General features: G+C 37.8%; 1 protein-coding gene across 1 annotated transcript in view; it reads left to right on the forward strand.

Annotated features, from left to right (window-relative positions):
* MTPN (myotrophin) overlaps positions 1-22,475 on the forward strand; it is a 70,273-nt gene extending 47,798 nt beyond the window's left edge. The window contains exon 4 of the mRNA XM_036759975.1: positions 19,177-22,475. Coding sequence (XP_036615870.1) covers positions 19,177-19,263 — 87 coding nt within the window. The 3' untranslated portion in view covers positions 19,264-22,475. The remainder of the gene's footprint in view (positions 1-19,176) is intronic.
* Positions 22,476-23,183: the final 708 nt, after the last annotated feature.

The raw sequence follows: 23,183 nt of genomic DNA on the forward strand, positions 1-23,183 counted from the left end.
TTGAGCACAGGTCATCTTCCTCCAAATCCAGTATTCTTTCAAAAGAAATGAGCCAAATGGAACATGGAAGTATCTGCAGGTACAGTATATTTCACAGAAGCTCAATGTGGGATTCAAATACTAATCCATTTCTTACCAGGTTGCCTTTCTACATGTCCAACCAAGTGATAATTCAGCCATTATTTAAAGACTTCAAATGAGTAGAAACCCATTACTTTTATGAGTAGTTCATTCCTCTTTATAATAGTTCTAATTAGGAGGAATTTTCCTCCCATGAATCTAAATCTGCCTCTCTAGTTTTCATTGCTCTTAGTTCTGCTTTCTGGAGTCAGAAAAGAACAAGTTTAATATCTCTTCTATATGACAGCCCTTAAAATATCTAAAGACATCTATCATGTTCCTACTAAGTCTTCTCTTTAGGCAAATCATCTTCAGTTTCTTCAGCAAGTTCTTTTATTAGGGCCTCTGGTTTCATTTCTGTTTGATCAACTTAATTTGGTGGTTTCAAGCTTTAGTGCCCTTCCTAAAATGTGGCACCCTGAACTTGAACACAATATGGCACTTATTACATAAAATTTAAAAAATTTTGCACAAATAGTCAATACAGTTAATATATGAAGTGAGACTGTAAACTGGAGGGGAAATCTTCACAGCAAATTTGGCTGATGTTTGGATATATGGAGAACTGATTTAGCTGTGTAAGAATAGTCATTCCCCATGTATAGGAAGTTCTCCAGGAAAAAAAAATTCAAATTAATAGCAGCAATAATATGGGGCGGGGGAGGCAGGGGAAATGGTCCAAATCACGAATGATGAGAGAAATGCAAATTAACTCCGATGTACCTCACATCTAAAGATGACGAAACAGGACAATGATTATTGTTGGAGAGGCTACTTTCGAAAAACAGGTACATCAGTGTACTACTAATGGAGCTGTGAATTAGTCTAGCCGTTCTGGAAAGCAATTTGGAACTCTCTCCAGAACATCACTAACAGTGCATACCCTTGACCCAGCAATACCATTACTAAGCATAAACTCCAAAGAGATCAAATAATGAAAGGGCCCATATGTATAAAAATACTTTTTAGCAGCACTTTTTGATGTAGAGGTAAAAAACTAAATGTTCCAATGAGACAGGGAATTTCAGACACAGCCAAGATGTGAATTTGTTTTATATGACTTTCCTTATTTGTTACAAAGAAAGGTTGTAGGAAGTTTGTTTGGAAGCATCAGGGAAAAACAGGAGGAGCTAGTCAAAAAGAAAAGAATCTCATTGAAACATTTTATTAGAAAAAGAAAACAAAAGGAGACTTAAAAACAAGACAACTTATTAAATTCCTTACATTGTATACCTTTAAAAGGCAGGTTGTATATATTAGAACTTCACAAGTTCATAGACAGTCCCCTTTTTTTGTTCTTTGTATATGAAAATGTTCGTGTTGGTGTTTATGACATTGAGAATAACAAAATCTTGCTACGTGGTAGATAGATATTTTATTTGATCCTCACAAAAACCTTGAGAGATGTTATCATTATCCCTATTTTACAGTTGAATAAAATCCAGATAGAGGTTAAGTGACTTGCCCAGGGTCACATAGTTAGTAAGTGTCTGAGGCCAGATTTGAACTTAGTCTTTCCAACTCCAGGCTGGACACTCTATCCACTGTACCACTTTTTGGCATTTAGTGAAAGTTTTAATTATTGAGTGCTACAATCTAACAAGAGTCCTCTTTTCGGGCTGTAGAACTATGACTGAATTCATTGCTCTCAACTTTATTCTGATTAAAAACTCAAATACCTGTGTTTCCTTTAATGTTAGATGTAGCACAATGTAGTTTGAATACACTGTTGATAGGAGTGGTAATTATAGATAAAGTTCCCTTGAATGATCAAATGATTAGCATCTGGACATTTCTAGGTCTTTATTTTAACATGCATTTTATGTATAATTCAGCCCCATCTTAATAATTTCTATAATTTTAATATCATACGATAATAAGGATTACCCTAGCATTAGCATACTTTGTAATACTGGGCATAACTTAGAAATCATATTGTTACTCTGTCAACAACAACATAAAATAGGAGATTTTATAAGATTATAAACCTAGATTAATCCGAGGGGCGGAGCCAAGATGGCGGCTAGAAAGCAGGGACTAGTGTGAGCTCCCTGCCAAGTCCATCCAAAAACCTATAGGGAATGGCTCTGAACCAATTCTAGAACTGCAGAACCCACAAAATAGCAGAGGGAAGCAGGGCTCCAGCACAGGACAGCCTGGATGGTTGCTGGGTGAGGTCTATCCTGCACGGAGCTGGGAACAGAGCGCAGCAGAGCAGAGTCCAGCGTGGGCTGTGCAGACCAACCAGACCAGGAGCCAGGCGGAGCGTGCCCTAGCGCCCTGAATCAGTGAGCTGTGGCAGTTACCAGACTTCTCAACCCACAAACACCAAAGACAACAGAGAAGGTTAGTGGGAAAAGCTGCTGGGGACAGAGTGGAAAAAAAAAAAAAAAGGAGTTCATGGTTCAGCCACTGCCCCGCGGGCAGCGGAGTTGGGGCAGCTACAGAACTACAGCTGCAGCTGCTTCCAGCCCCAGGCCCACCTGGTGGGAGGAATTAAGTGGCTGATCAGAGCAGGAGTGAAGAGCCTGCTGAAGATCTAAGTCCAGTCTGGGTTGAGGGTTCTTGGGGAAGGAGGAGTGCTGGTGTGCCAGAGCTGGCGCATCCCTCCAAGCTTGGAACATAGTTCTCTTTACTCTACAAGCAGTCATACCCTGCTGAAAAACTCAAGGGTCAAGTAAGTTGGCTGGGAACATGAACAGGCAGCGAAAACTCACCCAGATTCTGTCTCAGACTTTGGAATCTTTCTTTGGTGACAAAGAAGACCAAAACATACAGCCAGAAGAAGTCAACAAAGTCAAAGAGCCTACAACAAAAGCCTCCAAGAAAAACATGAACTGGTCTTAGGCCATGGAAGAGCTCAAAAAGGATTTGGAAAAGCAAGTTAGAGAAGTAGAGGAAAAATCAGGAAGAGAAATGAGAAGGATGCGAGACAACTATGAAAGACAAGTCAATGACTTGCTAAAGGAGACCCAAAAAAATACTGAAAAATATACTGAAGAAAACAACACCTTAAAAAATAGACTAACCCAAATGGCAAAAGAGCTCCAAAAAGCCAATGAGGAGAAGAATGCCTTGAAAGGCAGAATTAGCCAAATGGAAAAGGAAGTGCAAAAGACCACTGAAGAAAATACTACCTTAAAAATGAGATTGGAGCAAGTGGAAGCTAGTGACTTTATGAGAAATCAAGATATTATAAAACAGAACCAAAGGAATGCAAAAATGGAAGACAGTGTAAAATACCTCATTGGAAAAACCACTGACCTGGAAATAGGTCCAGGAGAGATAATTTTAAAATTATTGGACTACCTGAAATCCATGATCAAAAAAAGAGCCTAGATATCATCTTTCAAGAAATTATCAAGGAGAACTGCCCTGATATTCTAGAGCCACAGGGAAAAATAGAAATTGAAAGAATCCACCAATCGCCTCCTCAATTAGCTCCCAAAAAGAAATCTCCTAGGAATATTGTCACCAAATTCCAGAGCTCCCAGATCAAGGAGAAAATACTGCAAGCAGCCAGAAAGAAACAATTTGAGTTTTGTGGAAACACAATCAGAATAACCCAAGATCTAGCAGCTTCTACATTAAGAGATCGAAGGGCTTGGAATATGATATTCCGGAGGTCAATGGAGCTAGGATTAAAACCAAGAATCACCTACCCAGCAAAACTGAGTATCATGCTCCAAGGCAAAATATGGATTTTCACTAAAATAGAGGACTTTCAAGCTTTCTCATTGAAAAGACCAGAGCTGAATAGAAAATTTGACTTTCAAACACAAGAATCAAGAGAAGCATGAAAAGGTAATCAAGAAAAAGAAGAAGAAAAAGAAATTGCAAGGGACTTACTAATGTTGAACTGTTTTGTTCACATTCCTACATGGAAAGATGATGTATATGATTCATGAGACATCAGTATTAGGGTTGTCGAAGGGAATATGTTTATGTATTGATATGTATATGTGTGTGTATATATATAGAGAGAGAGACAGAGAGAGAGAGAGAGAGAGAGAGAGCGCGGGCACAGGGTGAGTTGAAGATGAAGGGAAGATATCTAAAAGAAATAAAATCAAATTAAGGGATGAGAGAGGAATATATTGAGAGAGGGAGAAAGGGAGAGATAGAATGGGGTAAATTATCTTGCATAAAAGTAGCAAGAAAAAGCAGTTCTGTAGGAAGAGAAGAGAAGGCAGGTGAGGGGGAATGAGTGAATCTTGCTCTCATCAGATTTGACCTGAGGAGGGAATACCATACATACTCAATTGGGTATCTTACCCCACAGGAAAGAAGGAAGAAGAAGATAAAAAAGGGGGGGGGGGATGATTGAAGGGAGGGCAGATGGGTGTGGAGGTAATCAAAAACAAACACTTTCTAAAAGGGATAGGGTCAAGGGAGGAAATTCAATAAGGGGGATAGGTTAGGAAGGAGCAAAATATAGTTAGTCTTTCACAACATGAGTATTGTGGAAGGGTTATACATAATGATACACATGTGGCCTATGTTGAATTGCTTGACTTCTTACAGAGGGTGGGTGAGAAGGGAAGAAGGGAGAGAATTTGGAACTCAAAGTTATAAAAATAGATGTTCAAAAACAAAAAAAAAAGTTTTTGCATGCAACTAGAAAATATATCATATTGTGAATCATCAATAACATGTGAATTAGGATTTTTAATGGTACTATGTTTAAATTCAAACCAGTATATCTGTAAGTCACTGCTAGGTACAATATGCCACGTAAGGTGGTGAAGTACAGAAGCAGACCATGCATGCCCTCAGGAGTTTTTAGCCTTCTCTAAGTACATTTGACATACAAAGAAGTGTGACAGTTTGCACTGTGATAGGCGCAAAGAAGAGATGTAGACAAATTTTTGATGAATATTTGAGGGAAAGAACTACTTCAATAGGTAATGTTCAATCAAGGAAGGTTTCATACTTTTAAGTGACCAAAAATAAAATACTAAGAACCAACTGTACTGATAGAAACAATAAGGGCAACACATAATACCAGTTAATTTTTAATAAATACAAAACATGGATTTTGTTTCTTAATTTGTTAACATTTTCTGTACACTACAGAAAGTTGAAAAACCAATTACATCAGAAGCCAAAACTCTTTTGTTTGTGATTTCTTAAGCAAGGTTTTTGCAGGTTAAGACCCTGAAATTCTATACTATGTTATTTGAAATATATTATTTTAGCATGAAAAAATGTTAGGGTAGGTCCATGAAAAAACTAAGTGTGCATTTATCAGAGTATCTTACCTTAATGTTTATGTACTCATTGGCCCACTAGAATGATTTGGCTGGAAAATAGATAACAAAAAAGTTTAATGAAATAACGTTTAATGAGGATTATTTAAGTTTGATCAAGTAATGGAGAATCCTGGCTGAAGTATGGAAATTTCATTTTAGATATAATTAATTAATGATAAGCTGCTACTTTTAGCAATAGTTGACACACTCAACTATTAAGATAACTCCCAGTCAAAACCAGCAAATAGTATCATCATAGTAAAAGGCGAACACTTGTTGTCTTGTTTCTTTGCTTACTTTGAAGATATGAAAGAACAAGTATAACTCATAACGATTGTACTTAGGCAGCTGAGATCAAGGTTAAAAAGAAACGTTGCTAGGACAGTCTTATGTGATTAAAATGTAGAATTTTAGAGTTGAAAGAAATTTTTAAATCAAATCTTCTAATACAACTCAGTCTTTTCACAAATAGAAAGACTAAGTCCCAGAAAAACTAAGAGATTTGCCTAGCTTGTTAATAGCAGTCAAGACAAATTAGATTCTCCTGACTTCATTTAGTGTTCTTACAGTTCCCATACCACCTCATACATCATGATAAGCAGAGTGCAGCATTATGTAAAATACTCACAAAACCCACCTTAGTCTTACAAACTTTTTTAAATATAACATTTGAGTGGTGTGAAGAGTAGATAAATCTACTATTTTGAAGAGTCATAGATATGAAGTTAGGTTTCATAGTATAAGATTAGGTTATTCCACAAATCTCACAAGTATGTTTTATTAAGTTCATTTTTCTTACACTGATATTGGTGTTCTTTTCACCATACTGCACTAACTCTTAAAACAGCCTTCTCTGAAGAAACTTACACTCTTATAAAAGGCCTTTGTCTTTAGTGATATGTGCAGTGTCAGCAGCAAGCTACTGACCAATGCAGTATGGTAGCAGGGCAATTTCTTTTGTTTTTATTTATATTTTCTGCTTAATACACCACCACAGTGTCCCATATATCTCGCTCCCTACCCAAGAGCCATCCCATATTACAAATAGTATGTTTTTAGGGAGGAAAATAAAATCAGCAGAACTCATTGATACAGATGCCTCCCTAGATCTCCGATCAACAAAACGATTTAACTGTGATTCCAGAGGACCATGAGGAAGTTATGTTGAAGCATGATTCTCACCTCCTGGCAGAGAGATGATTGATTTAGGGTGCAGGACAAGACATATTTTTTTGGACATGACCAGTGCAGGAATTTGTTTCGTTCAGCTATGCATTTTTGTTACAGGAAGTCATAGGTTTGTCTTGTAATACATTGGGAGATTTCATTTATGTTGTTAGTCTGTCTTTAATCATGGAATCATATTTAATCATAGAATAAAGCAAAAAAGAATCTTAGAAATCATTCCACTAATTTTACAGACGAGGAAACCTAGTTAGTTCCAATATGGTTTTGACTTACCTTCTGTTAAGTTAAATGAACTTATATAAATAGTTGGCTACTTGGGCATTGCTGAAAAAAGTGATAGAAACTAAATTCTGTTAAGTACCTATTCTGTTCAGGTCCTACTTTAATGCCTTATTGTGGCATAGAAATGATCCTGACTTTTCAAGCTACGTCAACAGATCAAGACTTCTAGCATAGATGGAGACTGTATATATCTTGTCTGAGGACCAGCCAAGTTAAGTTCTGAAAAGTCTTACCATAAGGCTGGCAAGATTGTCTCTTAAATTGTAGAGAAGTTATAATCTGTTTCAGTTGAGAGCATTGCCCATTTTTGCTGACAAAATCATAGAACTTTGAAGTATTCAAGCCTTCAAAGCCATGTACTAGGTATTATAGGGAGTACACGCATGACTAAAAATTGCTGGCCTCTATAGAGTAGAATCTAGTAAGGGAGATGACACATACAAATAATTATAATATACTACAGAATGTGGTAAGTACCACAACAAAGGTACAAAGTGCTGTAATAACCCAGAGGAGGAGATTATGTCTGCTTGAGAGGACTCCAAAAGGCTTCTTTGGCATTGGTAGCATTTGAGCAGGACCTTGAAAGATGGGTAAGATTTCAACTGATGGAAACTGAGGGTAGAGCATTCCAGGTAGAAGAAGCTTAAGTCATGGTTGGGATTTTTTAAAGCCATAGTAAGGAAATAACAGGTTGTCCAGTGTGGCAAGAGCATAAGGCACATGAAGCTTACTCCTTTCTCTTCCTGGATCTCAGAAATCAACACTATTTTTATACCAAAAGACTGCCACACTTAACTTTTTTTCTTATTTCCTAATTTAAAGGGGGAAACATTGCTAGTATCAATTTTTTCAAAGTATTTCTATTCACATTGCCTAGAACATTGGGGAAAATGAGACCAAGCTGTTCATCTCCTGAAGGCTTTAGCTTTTTATCCTTAATTTATCTCTGTCCTTTAATGTTTTGCTTTTGTATTTCTCTTATATGAGTTTAAAGCTGAACAATTATTTGGATTAACAGTTACTGTTACCTCAGGAAACTACAGTTTTTGCCCAGGTTACTGGTTTTATTCAAAAATTAAGCTGAAAAGGACTAGAGTGAAAGGAACTGTTCCATCTCATGTTAGATTGTTGGGTTAAGAGTTTCAAATACTTGATTACATATCATGGTAATAATTCCTAATCGATTATAAATCTTCCCTTCATGCAAGGCTAACAAAATTATCCGGGACCTACCTGTTTTATTTCAGATAAATCCTTTAATCCTTATAATATCAAAAGTATTTCCCGACACCCACATCTTAGCACTTAATCTCTCATTTATATTGTTCATCAAGTAATTAGTTTACTACTTTGATTTTTAAATAGCTCAAACACAGAGTGATTGTTATTAACACATGTTGGGCAAACTATATCAAAACATTTTCAAAACAACTAATCTCTTGACCCCTTGGTCTCTTCTCCTAGTTTATCTTGTTTGGGGGAGTGAGATGTTAAGGGTATGTTTTTTCCAACATCAATAAGTCAGTAAAGGACTTGCCAAAATCACCTTAAGTTTAATTGTTTTCTAACAGTTTCTTACATATGCATGTTATTTCCCCAACTAGATTTTTGGTTCCCTTAGAGCAGAGATAATGATTTTATGTTTGTTTTAGTGTCCCCTGTGGTACTTAAGTACATACACCCAACCATTATTAAACTTGTAGATTAAGTGATGAGTAGAGTAAGCTTCTCTTCATTTTTGAAATCTGTTGTGATTCCCTCAATTTGATCTTTACCTTGACAACTCCTGTAACCTCCACTAAATTATTTATTGACAGAAACCTTGCCATATGTATGAAGAATAGAAAATGTTGAGGTCCAGCTGGTCAGAGCTGCCAGAACAGCAGGCTTTCCAAGGGAGAATTTCCTAAAAGCAAAGAAAGGAAATGGCAGAGTAGGTCAGAAAACTTGAGGTTCTCCAAATTTCCTCCAGAAAAAAAAAAGAACATCATCTCAGTGTGAACATGGAGCAGCAGAAATAAACAAGTCAGGGTAAAGCTCTTGTACTCCTTAGAACGCTTGAAAAGACCTCTTTGGGTGGAAGATTGGCTTCAGTGCAAATAACTCCAGGCTGACTCTGCTGAATCAACAAACAATAAGCCCTAGGAGCAGCTGGGTTGGCAGCCTCAGCCTGGGGAACTTTAACCTCAAGGACAGTGTTGGGGTCAGACAGCTGCATAGGAGAAGATTGATGTACCTTCCACTGTTGTGGGACACCCAGGCACACCTGTGCTGACCAGACATAGTTCCTGCCTACAATTGCAGGGGACAAGAAGAGCCAGCACATGCCCGGTGAGTGCAGTAGCAGAGGGGCAGGGACCCTATTGGCTATGAGCACTTGTAGAAGAGCAGAGTCCCTGGTTTTAATTCTAGAGCAGAGAGGACAGTTGAAGTTTGCAGCCACCGAAGGGACCACAGGGAACAAGAACACTTTCAAGACAGCAAGGCTAGGAGGGCCCTAGCCACAGCTTAGGGGTGGAGAAGAATGCCCAAGGTTGGGGACAGAGTTCAGAAAATAACAATAAGAAGGATCTGAGGCTTGGGGCATCATTCCCCACACCTCAGGACTAGAACTTGATTATAATAATAAGCTGCTAAAAAGAAAATTAAAATGAGTTAAGCAAAGGAGAATGAACCCAACCATAGATAACTGCTATGGGAATAGAGAAGATCTGGGTTTATTCAGAGGAAAATGGTGAAGCTAAAAAAGACTATTCCTTTGTCAACAAGAAGCATCAAATGGTCCAATCCCAAAAGAGTTCTTGAAAGAACTTTAAAAAAAAATAAGAGAAAGCAAGGAAAAATTAGAAAAACATAATAAGAGCAATTCAAGAAAATTAGAGTGGGAAGTCAGCCAGCTGGAAATAAGAGAATCAAAATGATTCCTTGAAAACTAGAATTGGGCAAAGGGAAGCTAATGATGTTATATAAGACACCAAGACATAATAAAACAAAACCAGAATGAAGAGAAGAGAATGCGAAACATCTCATCAGAAAAACATCTAATCTGGAGAACAGATCAAGGAGAGACAATATAAGAATAGTGTACCTGAAAGGTATGATAAAAAACAAAATCTTTATTACAAGAAATTAAGGAAAATTGTCCCAACATTTAGAACAAGAAAGTAAAGCAGATATAGAAAAAAAAAATCCACCAATAACCACCTGAAAGAGATCTCAGAAGGAAAACTTAAGAGGAATATCAAGTCAAGTTTCAGACCTCCTAGAAGAAAATATTGCAAGCAACAAGAAAAAAAGAAAACAATTTAAATGTTGCTGAGTTTCAATCAGGATTACACAAGACCTAGCAGCTTCTATATTGAAGAACTATATATCTTGGAACACCCAATATTTCATAGAGCAAAAACACCAGGGTTATGACTAGGGGTAACTTGCCCAGCAAAGTAAAGTATAATCCTGAATGAAAAAAAATGGATATTTAACATATTGAAAGACTCGAGTATTTGTGGAAAATTCAACATATAAGATACAGGAGAAATATATGGTAAACATTAAAGACCAATTATAAGGGACTCAATAAGATCAAACTGGTTACTTCTTATATGGGAAAATGGTATCAGTACTTTTATGACTGTCATCATTATTTCGGTAATTTGAAAGAAAGACTTGGGCCCAGCTGTGTATGATGAGGCAATTCTAAAAAATAAAACTGCTTAGGGAGAGATAAAAAGGAGTGACTATCTCATACAAATGAGGCATGGTAGGAAGAATTGATACAGAAGAAGCAAGTGGGAAGGGAGGGCTTGTATACCTGGAATCATATTCTCATCAGAAATGGGTTAAAGAGAAAACAACATACACATCTAGAAGGGTATAAAAGTCTTCTTAATTTAGAAAGAAATAAGAGGCTGAAGGGATAAGATAGGGAGGGACTTTTAGAAGGATGTGTAGATTAAGAATTAGGAGGGGGAGGGGATAAGGGAAAAACTTTAAAAGATAGGTAGATAAAGGTGGAGGGTGGGAGGAGAAGATGTGGGAGAGACTCTTGGAGGGGTGGGTAAATCAAGGAATAGGAGGGCAAGGTAGGAGGTAGAAGTAAATTGGAAGAGTGAGGAGGGATAGGGTAGTAAGATGAGGATAGTGAGGAGAAATAAGTTGGAAGAAAATAGATAACAAGTAATTATAATTTAGAATGTGAATGGGATGGATTAAAAATCTGAATTCAGCTGTATATCATTTTCAGGAAACAATAAAAATGAGATATGGGGAGATAAAGGGCTGGAGTAAAATTTTTTATGTAAAAAAAAGCAAGGGTAGTAATCATGATCTCAGCCAAAGTTAAAGCTAAAATAGATTTAATTAAAAGAGAAAAATAGGGAAACTAATGCTGTGTTCACCAATATTATTTAGTATTGTTTTAGACTACTTAAAATAACTAAATAGTATAAAATACCTGAGAATATACCTGCCAAAACAGACACAGGAACTACATGAACATAAACATGAAACATTCTTTATACAAATAAAGTCAGATTTAAGTAATTGGAGAAATATTCCTTTTTCATGGATAAATAAAGACAATATGATTTTTAAAGACAATTTTACCTTATTTATTCAATACTATCCCAATTAAGTTACTTAAAAACTATTTTACTAAGTTGGAAAAAATAAAACTCATTTGGAAGAACAAAAGGTCAAGAATTTCAAAGAAACTCGGGAGGGAAATGTAAACAAAAGAGATTCAGCAGTACCAGACCTTAAACTATATCATAAGGAAAGAGTATTACTAGACTGTAAAATGGATGATTTTATTTTAAATTAAAATTTTCTTGTAAGTAAAACCAATGTTGCCAAGATTATACGGAAAATGGAAAATTGGGAAAAACACTTTCCTAGACAATCTCTCAGATAGGATGTGACTATGATGGAATCCTGCTGTGACGTAAGAAGTAATGACCTGGTTGATTTAGAAAAATATTGGACCTAAGAAGGAATCTGCTCTCCACCTCCCGAGAAAGAACTGACCAATAGAAATATACGTATAGGGATGTGTGTGTTTATGGATATGTCTATATTCGATTTTTAATTGCAGCCTTCTCTTGGGAGGGAGGAGGAGAATCAAATAAAATTAAAAGTACACTGCAGAAAACCTAGAAGGAAGCACAGAAAAGCTGGGTTGCTTTGAAAACTCTGTAGGATTTATTACGTAGGTTTTTGTGAAATGGAAATTTATTGTTTTATATTAAATCTTCTCTTTTGTTCTGCTGTGTACTTGGAAATGTTTCCTTACCTATAAAATGAGAGTATTGGACTAGATGATCATGGAGGCCCTTTTAGCTCTAAATCCATGAAATCTATGTATGCTCTCCCCTAGGCTGCCTAGATGCTGCCTCAAAGAGTTTGTCTGCACCAGGAAGTGCTGTTGGTCCAGAACAGCACTTGCTATCTAAAACAGCTGTATTAAATTGAAAGTAAGGGGAGCCCTTCTTCTGAAGGTAGAAAGAAAGAATAAGTAGATAGATACAGCACCCGTGCTGTGTTGAAATGAAGTTAGATTTATTCACAAGAGGAGAACTCCACATAACTTTACATCCCACTTTTAGAAGGAGATGTGTAAATGGAGAATTGGAGTGATTGAGAATGAATTAGGGACATAAGGAGAGGAAAATCTGGAGATACTGTGGATCCTGTGTAGAGAAACATGTTGGGCAGTGCAAGGTTGTATCAGGAGTGCCGAGTTTATAATCTCAAAGAGGATCATAAACATGTCTGAAAGGTTCGGAATCGCCGGATAGAAGAAACTCTCAAAGTAGAAGGCAGAAGAATCAAAACATTTATTTAGGCTCCACAGTAACCAACCCATGAACCAGAAGCCCCATTTTGATATGTTGATCATAATCTTCCAGGCCCAATAAGTACGCCTTGAAAGAGTAACCAGGAGGCTACAGAGAAACATGATTGCGTAAAGCAAAATCATGTTTCCCCCTTTTATGGTAATAAGATTACCCACTGGACTGAAGTCTTTGTTCAGCTTCCTCCCGTAGGTCAGCTCTGCTACTGGCAGCTCCTGCTTCAGCTGTGGCTGTGGCTGTAACTGACGTAACTGTCGTAACTGACGATGTAACGGTCGCTGTAACTGACGATGTAACTGTCGCTGGCTCCAACCGGAAAAGGAAAAGAGAATCTTCAAGCTGTCCTCTCCCCTCTTATAGGGTTTTTGACATCATCAAGCTCCGCCCAAATGACCAGGGCCGATTGGTTCCTGAGTTGGCTCCTCCCCCTAGCATAGACATTAACACCTCCCCTCAGCCAGCCCCATGACTCATCACACAGGAAGTTCTCTGCTTCCTGGAATGCTCTTTGGGCTTCCTGCCCCGGAAGAGCAAGCCACAGTGTCCAGAGGCTCAATGAGGTAAGCTGAGTCATTAAAAGAAAACAAAGGCCATTCTGGCTACACTCCACCCCTTGTTATAGGATACATAATCTAATCAGCCATGTATCCTAGAACATACATTGTGATCCAATTACAAAGGAAACTAAAACATATCATTCATTATAAAGCAAAACATATCATTTGGTGACATTCCTAAATATTGGTTTACGATTCAAATGCGATCCACCCCTAGATCCCAGCAAAATAATCTCTTCAATCAATCATCCCCAAAATAATTATTAATAATTCAAATGTCCACCCCTAAATCCTTGTATCCATTACATAGGATCAATAATATCATAACAATAAAACAACACAGCAAGGATAACACAAAATAAGTAAACAGAACACTATCATCATTTCCACCCCCCTTGAACGATTGGGGCTCAAAATCTTGGGGTGAGGGGTGAAGGTCTCATTTTCCATAGCTTCTTCATGCTGAAATTGGATGTAGAGATGGCCCTGCCCCCAAAAAGTCCCATTCCAGAGGTCATTTCTTTAACAAGCTGGCAGGAATTCCAAGAATGCTACATGCTTAGGCAGTCACCGGAAAGTGCAGGGTGCTTAAGCCTGAAGGAAACAAAACTAGCAACAAGGTTAGCCAAAACAAAGGACAAAAAGAATAGTCTAGTATGGACTATAATTCTTCAAATAAAATCATCTCAAGTTTGGTTGAGATTTCAGTTATGCAAAGATCCAACATCAGAGCCAAACTCAGGTGGGAAATGTTTCTTTTCAAAAGGAACATAATGAGGAAGCCAAGAGGATCCCACCCTAGATATAGACTAAGATTGTCCTCCCAGCCTTTCCCCAGATGTACAAGTTTTCATCCGTTGATCACACAAGGTCACCTTCACTCTGAGTGGCTTGTGGGCTTGCAGGAGCAGTTCTTATTTCCCTATTTCTCGTGTTATCAAGTCCTCTATACATTCTGTATAATTCATTGGTTGGAATTCCATCTATCATTTCAAAACCTACTCCTGCTCTCAATAAAGCAGTAAACATTTCTTTCCTTGTTACTCTCCTTTGGCGCCAAGTTTGCTGGTTATTCACCCTTCTCTCTTGAGGAGATCTATCCCTTCCCCAGTCACCTAAGTCATATAACTGTAAAATCTTATTTATCACTGTTGTAAGACGGCTCCCTACTTCTCCAAGTAATAAATTCAAAATTAGTTGTTTATAAGCAGGGGGAGCTGTCCTAATTATTAAATTCCTATGAGGCAGTTCCATTGAATCATTGTAATATTTGTCTGCAGTTCCTGTCATAATGGCAGTCTTCATTACCTCCTCCTTTAGTCTCATGATACAATCTCTAAGTGAATACCAGGGTCTGTGCTCAGTGGGCCACATAGAATCAGTAGCATATCTCTTATTGCATCCCACAGCGGCTAATGCCAACAGAGTAGTCCTGCTATCACCATCTCCTTGCTGATGATGTTCCCTAAAAGCTTGTTGAACTAGAGGATCATGGCTGATACCTATGAATCTCATGCAGTCTGTCCCATCTACTGATATTCCACCGGCCCCTTGATCACTGAGTCTTACCATCCAAGATATCAATGGTTCTCCTATTCTTTGGCTGAATCTACTCAAAATATCTGTGACCTCTTGCGGTGAGAAATCTTCCTGAATTTCCCTTGTAACTGAATCTTCACCTCGGGTTTCTGTCTTCCTCCTTTGTATGGGTCGAGCCCTTGTCTGATCATTTAACCATCTCCTATTCTCTGTGTGAGGCACATCCTGAACCCCAGTAGTGTTTTGTGCCTCAGCCCCTAACATTGTCTCATTCTCTCCCCACTCACTTCCTCTGCCACCATGGCTAGGACGAAGCAGGCAATCAGGCTCTTTCTGGGCTGGGTTGAAATGCACTCTGGGCTTTTTTGGTCTCCTGTTGCTCTTAGCCACATTAATAGAAAAGTTCTCATTTGAGTCAGTTTGGTCTCCTGCTATCTGAGATTCCTCTTCTTCCTGTGGGGTAGGAGTGCCCCCATGTCTTTCACTTAATCTCAATCTTTCGTATACTAGCCGGTAGGCTGATAACACTATCCAGCTTTGCCTAGATAGTGATGCCCCTGACTGAATCCCAACTTCTCGTAAACACTTTTCCAAATCCCTAGGATCTCCTCTCCGTAGCCTTGGTTCCCAGTTTTCACAGGGTCCAGCTTTTTTAGCCAATTCTTTTGCTAGGGAGGAATAAAATGGATCCTCCCATCCTGGGATATTCATCTCTTCCTCTGAAATTGTTCTGCTTCTAAATAGAGATCTTATACCTAGCGATCCTGTTCGTGACGCCAAATGTATCAGGAGTGCCGAGTTTATAATCTCAAAGAGGATCATAAACATGTCTGAAAGGTTCGGAATCGCCGGATAGAAGAAACTCTCAAAGTAGAAGGCAGAAGAATCAAAACATTTATTTAGGCTCAACAGTAACCAACCCATGAACCAGAAGCCCCATTTTGATATGTTGATCATAATCTTCCAGGCCCAATAAGTACGCCTTGAAAGAGTAACCAGGAGGCTACAGAGAAACATGATTGCGTAAAGCAAAATCATGTTTCCCCCTTTTATGGTAATAAGATTACCCACTGGACTGAAGTCTTTGTTCAGCTTCCTCCCGTAGATCAGCTCTGCTACTGGCAGCTCCTGCTTCAGCTGTGTCTGTGGCTGTAACTGACGTAACTGTCGTAACTGACGATGTAACGGTCGCTGTAACTGACGATGTAACTGTCGCTGGCTCCAACCGGAAAAGGAAAAGAGAATCTTCAAGCTGTCCTCTCCCCTCTTATAGGGTTTTTGACATCATCAAGCTCCGCCCAAATGACCAGGGCCGATTGGTTCCTGAGTTGGCTCCTCCCCCTAGCATAGACATTAACACCTCCCCTCAGCCAGCCCCATGACTCATCACACAGGAAGTTCTCTGCTTCCTGGAATGCTCTTTGGGCTTCCTGCCCCGGAAGAGCAAGCCACAGTGTCCAGAGGCTCAATGAGGTAAGCTGAGTCATTAAAAGAAAACAAAGGCCATTCTGGCTACAAAGGTCATGAATTGAATTGACTTCATAAAGGTCAGAGGATCCAGGGTGATTTGGGAGGATAGTATGAAGTAGTTGACCATAATGTATAACAGGGCTGTCCAACCTTAGATTTTTATTGAAACAATAGACAATATATTTTGATTTGCCATTTTAGTGAGAGCTCTGCTGTAGCTGGGCTTCGTTTACTAAAGCATTTATGTAAATTTCTATGTTTGTAGGTGGGCTGCATAAATCTGCACTATGGGGGGCATGTGGCCCCACATTTTGGACAGCATTGATGTATAAGATAAGGAGGGAGTCCATTATAGAAACGAAAAAGCTAATGAATTTGATGAAGTGGGATGGGTTGTGTGATTAACATTCCCTGTGAGGATAGGTTTGATAGAACTTTGGGAGGGAGTAGGAGAAATGGCAGGTAAGTATATTTGGGGGCAAGACAAGAAATACCAAATTAAAGGTCAGGGATAAAGATGGAAGGCTTTGGAGTCAAGGGACATGAGGTCAAATCCAAGATCTTCCACTTACTATTCTTGTGATCTTGGAGAAGTCACTTATCCTTCCTGAGCCTCACTTTCCTCATTTGTAAAATGAGGAGGTTGGACTAGAAATAATCTCTAGGGACTCCTTGCTGCTCTAAAACTGTATTAAGTTAGAAGACTTAGGTGTGAGTTCTGAGAGTCTAGAACACTGGTCTCCAAAGTAGAGATCTAGGGGAGCTATGTATGGCCTGACCTGTAGAGTATATGAGTGTGTGTGTGTGTATATCAACCAAAGGATGAGAAAATAAATTGCACGCACTTCTTACCTACTTTTATCTCCTAACATTCCCTCACTCTACCCTATGTGTGGCCCGACCTTCCCCGTCCCTGGGATTGGTGCCCCTCGGGGAAATTATAATCTGATAATTACTAGGGGACCTGAAGTGCATACCATTACTCAGTAAACATAAGTGGCTTGGCTCCCTGTTATCAAGGATCAAATGTTTCATTTTTCATCACATCTCTTTTTAATGTCCATTTTCGTGTAATTTTATAATGTATATAATGGTACAGTCATATAGATATATAACTTATAAATATATGCATATTAGGGATGTATACTCAAACAATAGTTTATTGATAGGTGACTAAACAAAAAGGTTTGGAGACCACAGGTTGTAAGGAAGACTATAAGCCATGTGCTGAAGTCATCAAAGAAGGATCACAGGATCATAGAATGACCATTGGAAGGGACCTTCTTGTCCAACCCCTTCATTTCAGAGATGTGAAACTGAGGCCCAGAGAAACTGGACAACTTGCCTATGGTTACTAGTAAAAGCTGTGATTATAGTGGAGGTCATGTAGCAAATTCGGTATTGCTTCCATTGTACCATGCTGCCTCTCAAAGTGGAAATATGGGTATCTGGCGGTGAGATGGCACAGTAATAAAAGGGACTGGAAAGAGAAGGAAGCAGTGTGATCTCTCCAATGAGATGGGTTACAATAAGGAGTGAGTTCTAATCTTTTTTCTGTCATGGACCCCTTTGGCAGTCTGATGAAACCTGTCAGAACAATAGTATTAAATAGATAATATTCAAAGAAAACTTATCATATGTTGAAATACAGTCTTACCAAAATATTTTGTAAAAGGTACATAGACTCCAAGTTAAAAACCGCCAAATTAGGACAGGGAGGTTTAGGGAAGAGGTAAAGAATTTAGTAAATAAAGGAGAGCTTACACACAATGGAGCTAGTGACAGTGATTAAGGGGAAAGCAGTAGAATGAAGGGGGAGAAGGGTAGCATCTGGTGTTGGAGGCACCATAAACAAGAACTCTGGGCTGAATGGACATATGCATATGACAAGAACATTGATATAGGGCCCATGAGGTCACAGGAGTTACCTGTGAATGAAAGCAAGTTAAACAAATATACTTTATGGAGATGTAAGATAAGCTGATGAATACACATGTGTGTGTGTGTGTTCATGTGCACACCCCAGTACAAAGACTTCACACCTCAAATCACACCTCAGTATTATACATAGATTATCCATGTGGCAGCACTTCTACAAAACTTTTCCCTCGGCTTAGGTGTTTAGAGTAGCATGGTGGTTCATCAGAGAACTAGGATGGAGGAGAGAATATTCCCCATAACCTTTAATATGTTATTTTAACCCCACATTTTTATCAAGTAAAGTGAGCAGTATCATATGTCATCCTTAGGAAATTCATCTAGTTTTGTGTCCTTACTGTGAAATTAACGGGTGTGTGTTCACTATGTGTTATATGCAGTATCACTTTCTAGTCTTAAGAAAGAGAAAGCTATAAATAACTGATTCTTCTCATAACTTTATTTCCTTATAAAAGCAAATTGTGTTTCTTTTCTCCTGTTAATTATAGATGCTTTGTGAAGAGATGGTATATAAAATATAATACACTGCATGCACAATAGTACGGTAAAAGAAAACTACTTGTAGCCAACATCTTTACCCAATGCTAGTTTCCTACTAGACTACATTGTCGGAATACTTGACTGCTAGATAAGAAATTCGTTTTCTCCCATCTAATCCATGGCTCTCCCAACCCATTTTAATTCCTAGACTCCTTTGTACTATGATAGTTTGTTTTTAAGAATTATCTTAGAGAACCATAGTATCTTACTGAAATCATATATTTTGTCCTAGAAGGTTTACCTCAGAAGTCAGCGTGTCCAACTCCCTCATTTTGTAGATGAGGAAATTAGAATGAAGATAGTTAAGGAATTTTTAATTCTTAATTAAAACATTCACCTAAACTAAGTAATCTTGTTGTAAGAGCCTCCCCTTTCCACTAAAAGCAAGCATTTAGTCATAACAATTCTTCATTCTTCCTCCCTCTCTCTTTTTAGGGTGCTGATAAAACTGTGAAAGGCCCAGATGGACTAACTGCTTTTGAAGCCACTGACAACCAGGCAATCAAAGCTCTTCTTCAGTGATGGCTGGATGGACTGATAAATATGGAAGAATGCCTCTCCCGTGGCCTCACACTGCTGCCTGTCTGTCTGTCACTCTCTATCTGCCAGCTTCTTCAGCTAAATACCTTAAGAGAGGTGAGGGGAGAGAGAAATTCATAATAAATCAGACTACCAGAAAAACTATTTTTAGAGAGGGTAAATCCATATGATCAGGACTTCATTGGGATTCCTGATCATGTCACTCTCTCATGTTTCTAATAAAATTCAGCTCATGCCCTGAAGGGCAAAAACAAAATATATTGTTTAACATTCAACCTGTGCAGCTCCCTAACTAGTTTTATTGATTAGATTGTGTTGAAAGGTCTGATTATATAAAGGCCTACTTCTATATACTTTGTAGCCCTAACTGTGGAAGCAGTGATGGCTACTATGTTGTAAACTTAGGGTGCTGAGATAAGCAATTAGCTATAGCCCTCTGCCTTAAGATTGCACTGTAATGGGGATATCCTGGCCTGGTTAAGAGTGTTGCCTATGGTTGGTGACCAAATCTTTCTTCAGTAACTTTGATTTAAACGAAGGCTCAATTCAGATAAGGAGGGGCATACCCCTTAAGTAGCTGGATGACTGGACTTTGAATTTCTCCTCCCTTTCCATGTGGGTTTCATGTGTCCTTAAGTAAAACTGACCAGTCTTATTTATAAAATCTTTGGGGATCTGGAGGAGAAATAGCATTCCAATATATTCGTTTTCTCCTCCAGTTTGAGAATTTGTATTATGTATGAAAGAACTCTTCTAGCAGTGAGTGGGAATTTAAAAGTAGAATCATAGCCATAAGTTTGTTAACGTATCATAGAAAAAGGAAACAAGTTTCCTAGTAACTGAAGGTTTTCTTCTGCTTATTTCTATTTGAAATTTTGCTTTGAAATAAATTTTATTTGAAGAATCAAGAAAAATAACTTGGAACAGTTTCTTCAGTCCAACATTGGATGTTGATTCTTATGGGATGAGATTACTTATTGTACCATGCTAGGATGGGGTTTAATATTTGGGCAAGCTTAATTTGACCCAGTCTGCTCAAACATAATTTGTTATCAAGTGTTTCAAAGTTTCTGCTGGACATATGGCAACCCACCTGGATAATGCATTGTAACTTCCTGTTTTAAAATCATGAATTACATAGAGTATGATACAGTTTAAAAATGATTCTGTACATTTAGAATAAGTATCCAATTACAGCGTTTTTATAACTTGAAAAAAATATTGTACACACCACATAATATTTGTGTCCTGAGCACTATGGCAAAATAAAATATGAATACTTAATTTTAATATCTCTCATTTAAATAATGGCAAAAATCAGGAGTATGTACTAAACAGAAACATCCAGATTAGTTTAGTTTACTAATAAATGTTGGATTTTTTTTTTAACCAAGTCACACAATTTTGAATGTACCTCAGATTTTTTAAAAGGCCTTGCATTCAGATTGTGGAATGGGAACAATTTAATGAAGATTTTTATACATAGTGCAGCATCTTTCCAGAAAGTTAAATTATTACTAAGAATAGCCAGCCTGGCCAGTACCAAATCATATTAAATAGTTATTGATTGGTTACGTATAGTGGGTTTTTTATTCAGGATTCTTTCCTCTCTAAGTGACTCCTCTTCCACCTCCCACTTCCACAGCCAGTCCAACCCCATGATTTCCCTTATTCTGAGAAGCCAATCACTGAATAATTGTTAAAAATGACAAGTATATTTGGATAATTCTGCTGTCTTAATACAGCCTTTTTATATTTAATAAAAACTTATTAATCAGGGCTGACCTACATTACTGAACTAAAATGGAGACACCTCTATTAAAATGTAGGACATCTGTCCATTTTGGTTCCATTAAAGTAGTGCAGTGTGTGTGGTTTTGGTTTAGTTTTTTTTTTCCCCCTCTTGGCATAATGCTATTTAAAGGCTTAGAATTTATCCTTTACACAGTTTCTCCCTTACCTTTCAAAGTGTCTCATTGTAGTTGACTATTGCAGAATGTATGCTGTACTCTTTCCCAGGCCTTCTGCTTCCTCAGTCATTGTGGTATATTAAAACTAGTTGATGCTTTGTACAAGTTATCCTGTTTCTTGCATTAAAGGCAGTTTTGCCTTTCCACCTTTCTCTTTACCATCTTGTAAGCAAGCCCCATAATTGTGAAGAGCTCCCTTGCTTAAGACAATATAGTAACGTAGGATAAATTATACTGACCAAGATGGTTTGGGGTTTCTTTTCTCTTTAATTTTTAAACTAACATCATTATTTATACTGTATCTCTGAACCACTTTGGCAGAGAAATTGACAACAACTTAACATTAATATTTTTGGGTAAAAAAAGCTAAAACTACGTTGTTGTGTTTTTGGTTTGTTTTTTTTTTGCACTACATGCATCAATGAAAGGTCAAGTTAACATTTTTGTCCTCTTGAAGTAAAATTAAGCATCTCAGCATTTTGTTTTGCTTTGGTTTTCTATTCTTTCATTTCCTCTTCTGGTCTCAAGTAAATACTTATAGGTGGCTTACCTTTACCTTACACCAGCACATCAGTGAAGTGTCAAATTACAAATGCCACACTAAGACAAATTGCTATGGACTTGGAAATTCAGAAAGTCCCTCTTTACCTTTACACACCCATATATTTCTTCTATGCACAGCATGCTTTCCTAAATTCTAGTTGTGTACAAAGGACAGGTAGATACAATGTGTGGAAACTGCTGACAAGTAGGCCACTCATTCCTTATTGTTTTCACCCAAACCATGGTTAAAGACCTATGAATATTTACTGAGTTTTACATCCTCTGCACCCTCTACTTTGTTAAATTACATTTGAAACTTAAATTGAGCTGCTACCTTCTCCCATGCAATATTGTCCGCATGAGTGTCTATTAGAAGAAGCTGGTGAGAGTGCACTCCCACATAAGCAATTGCAGTGTTTTGCATGCAAAATAAATAAAGCTGTCCTAATTCTATTTTGTAAATGGAGGAACAATCATATCTTTCTAAGCAGTAATGGAAAAAAAAATTAGTGCTTTTGTGCATTTTGATATATCTGAGTTCTTTTTTCCACAATGTAATTCTTTTGACACGGTTAGGTTTCTCATATTATCCTAGTTCATGAACATCAGAATGCTAAATAATACTGTGTTTAAGTTTTGTGTTGCAAGAACAAATGGAATAAACTTGAATTGTGCTACAGTTGGAGAAGTCTGCAGTTTTATGTTTTGTCCTTGAATCTCTTTCACCTACCTTTCCCTGACATCTTTGCAAATACAGCAAAAACTTGATTAACATAAACCTTCATTTAATCAGAATTTTTCAAGCTTATATGGGAGGAGGGGTTATCAGCATCGTAAATATGTACTGAGCACCTAAATTCTGTTAGGTGATAAACGATGGCTTTTGTCATTAAACACTTGACACAGAACTGAGCAAGGTTTTATGTAAAACACCAAATTTGACCGTCAGATAATCTTAACACTATGTTGGAGAACTTCATATACAATCCAAGTTCATGGAAGGGACCTTAGAGAATTACCTAGGCCAAAGATTCTTAAGCTGCTACTATCTAAATATTTGCTAGCTGTACTTCTCTATAATATGTTTCCTTTGTGACCCTATGTATATTATGCATTTAGCAACATTGAAAAGGTCCATAGGTTCCTCAACATTACCAAAGGAATCCATGACTGTATAAAAGATTAAGATCTAGGCTAATCCCTTCATAAGGAGATGGAAGGGAAGCCAAGTCCTCTCTTTCCAGACCTAGTATTGTTTTCACAGCACCAGACAAGGTGGTTAACAAGCAGTTAATTAAGCACTTGCTATGTGTCCGGCACTGTGCTAAGAGCTGGTGATAAAAAAGAAAGGCAAAACATAGTTCGTGCCCCAAGGATCTAACATTCTTC

This window comes from Trichosurus vulpecula, chromosome 5, assembly GCF_011100635.1.
Source record: "Trichosurus vulpecula isolate mTriVul1 chromosome 5, mTriVul1.pri, whole genome shotgun sequence".
Taxonomy (NCBI): Eukaryota; Metazoa; Chordata; class Mammalia; order Diprotodontia; family Phalangeridae; genus Trichosurus; species Trichosurus vulpecula.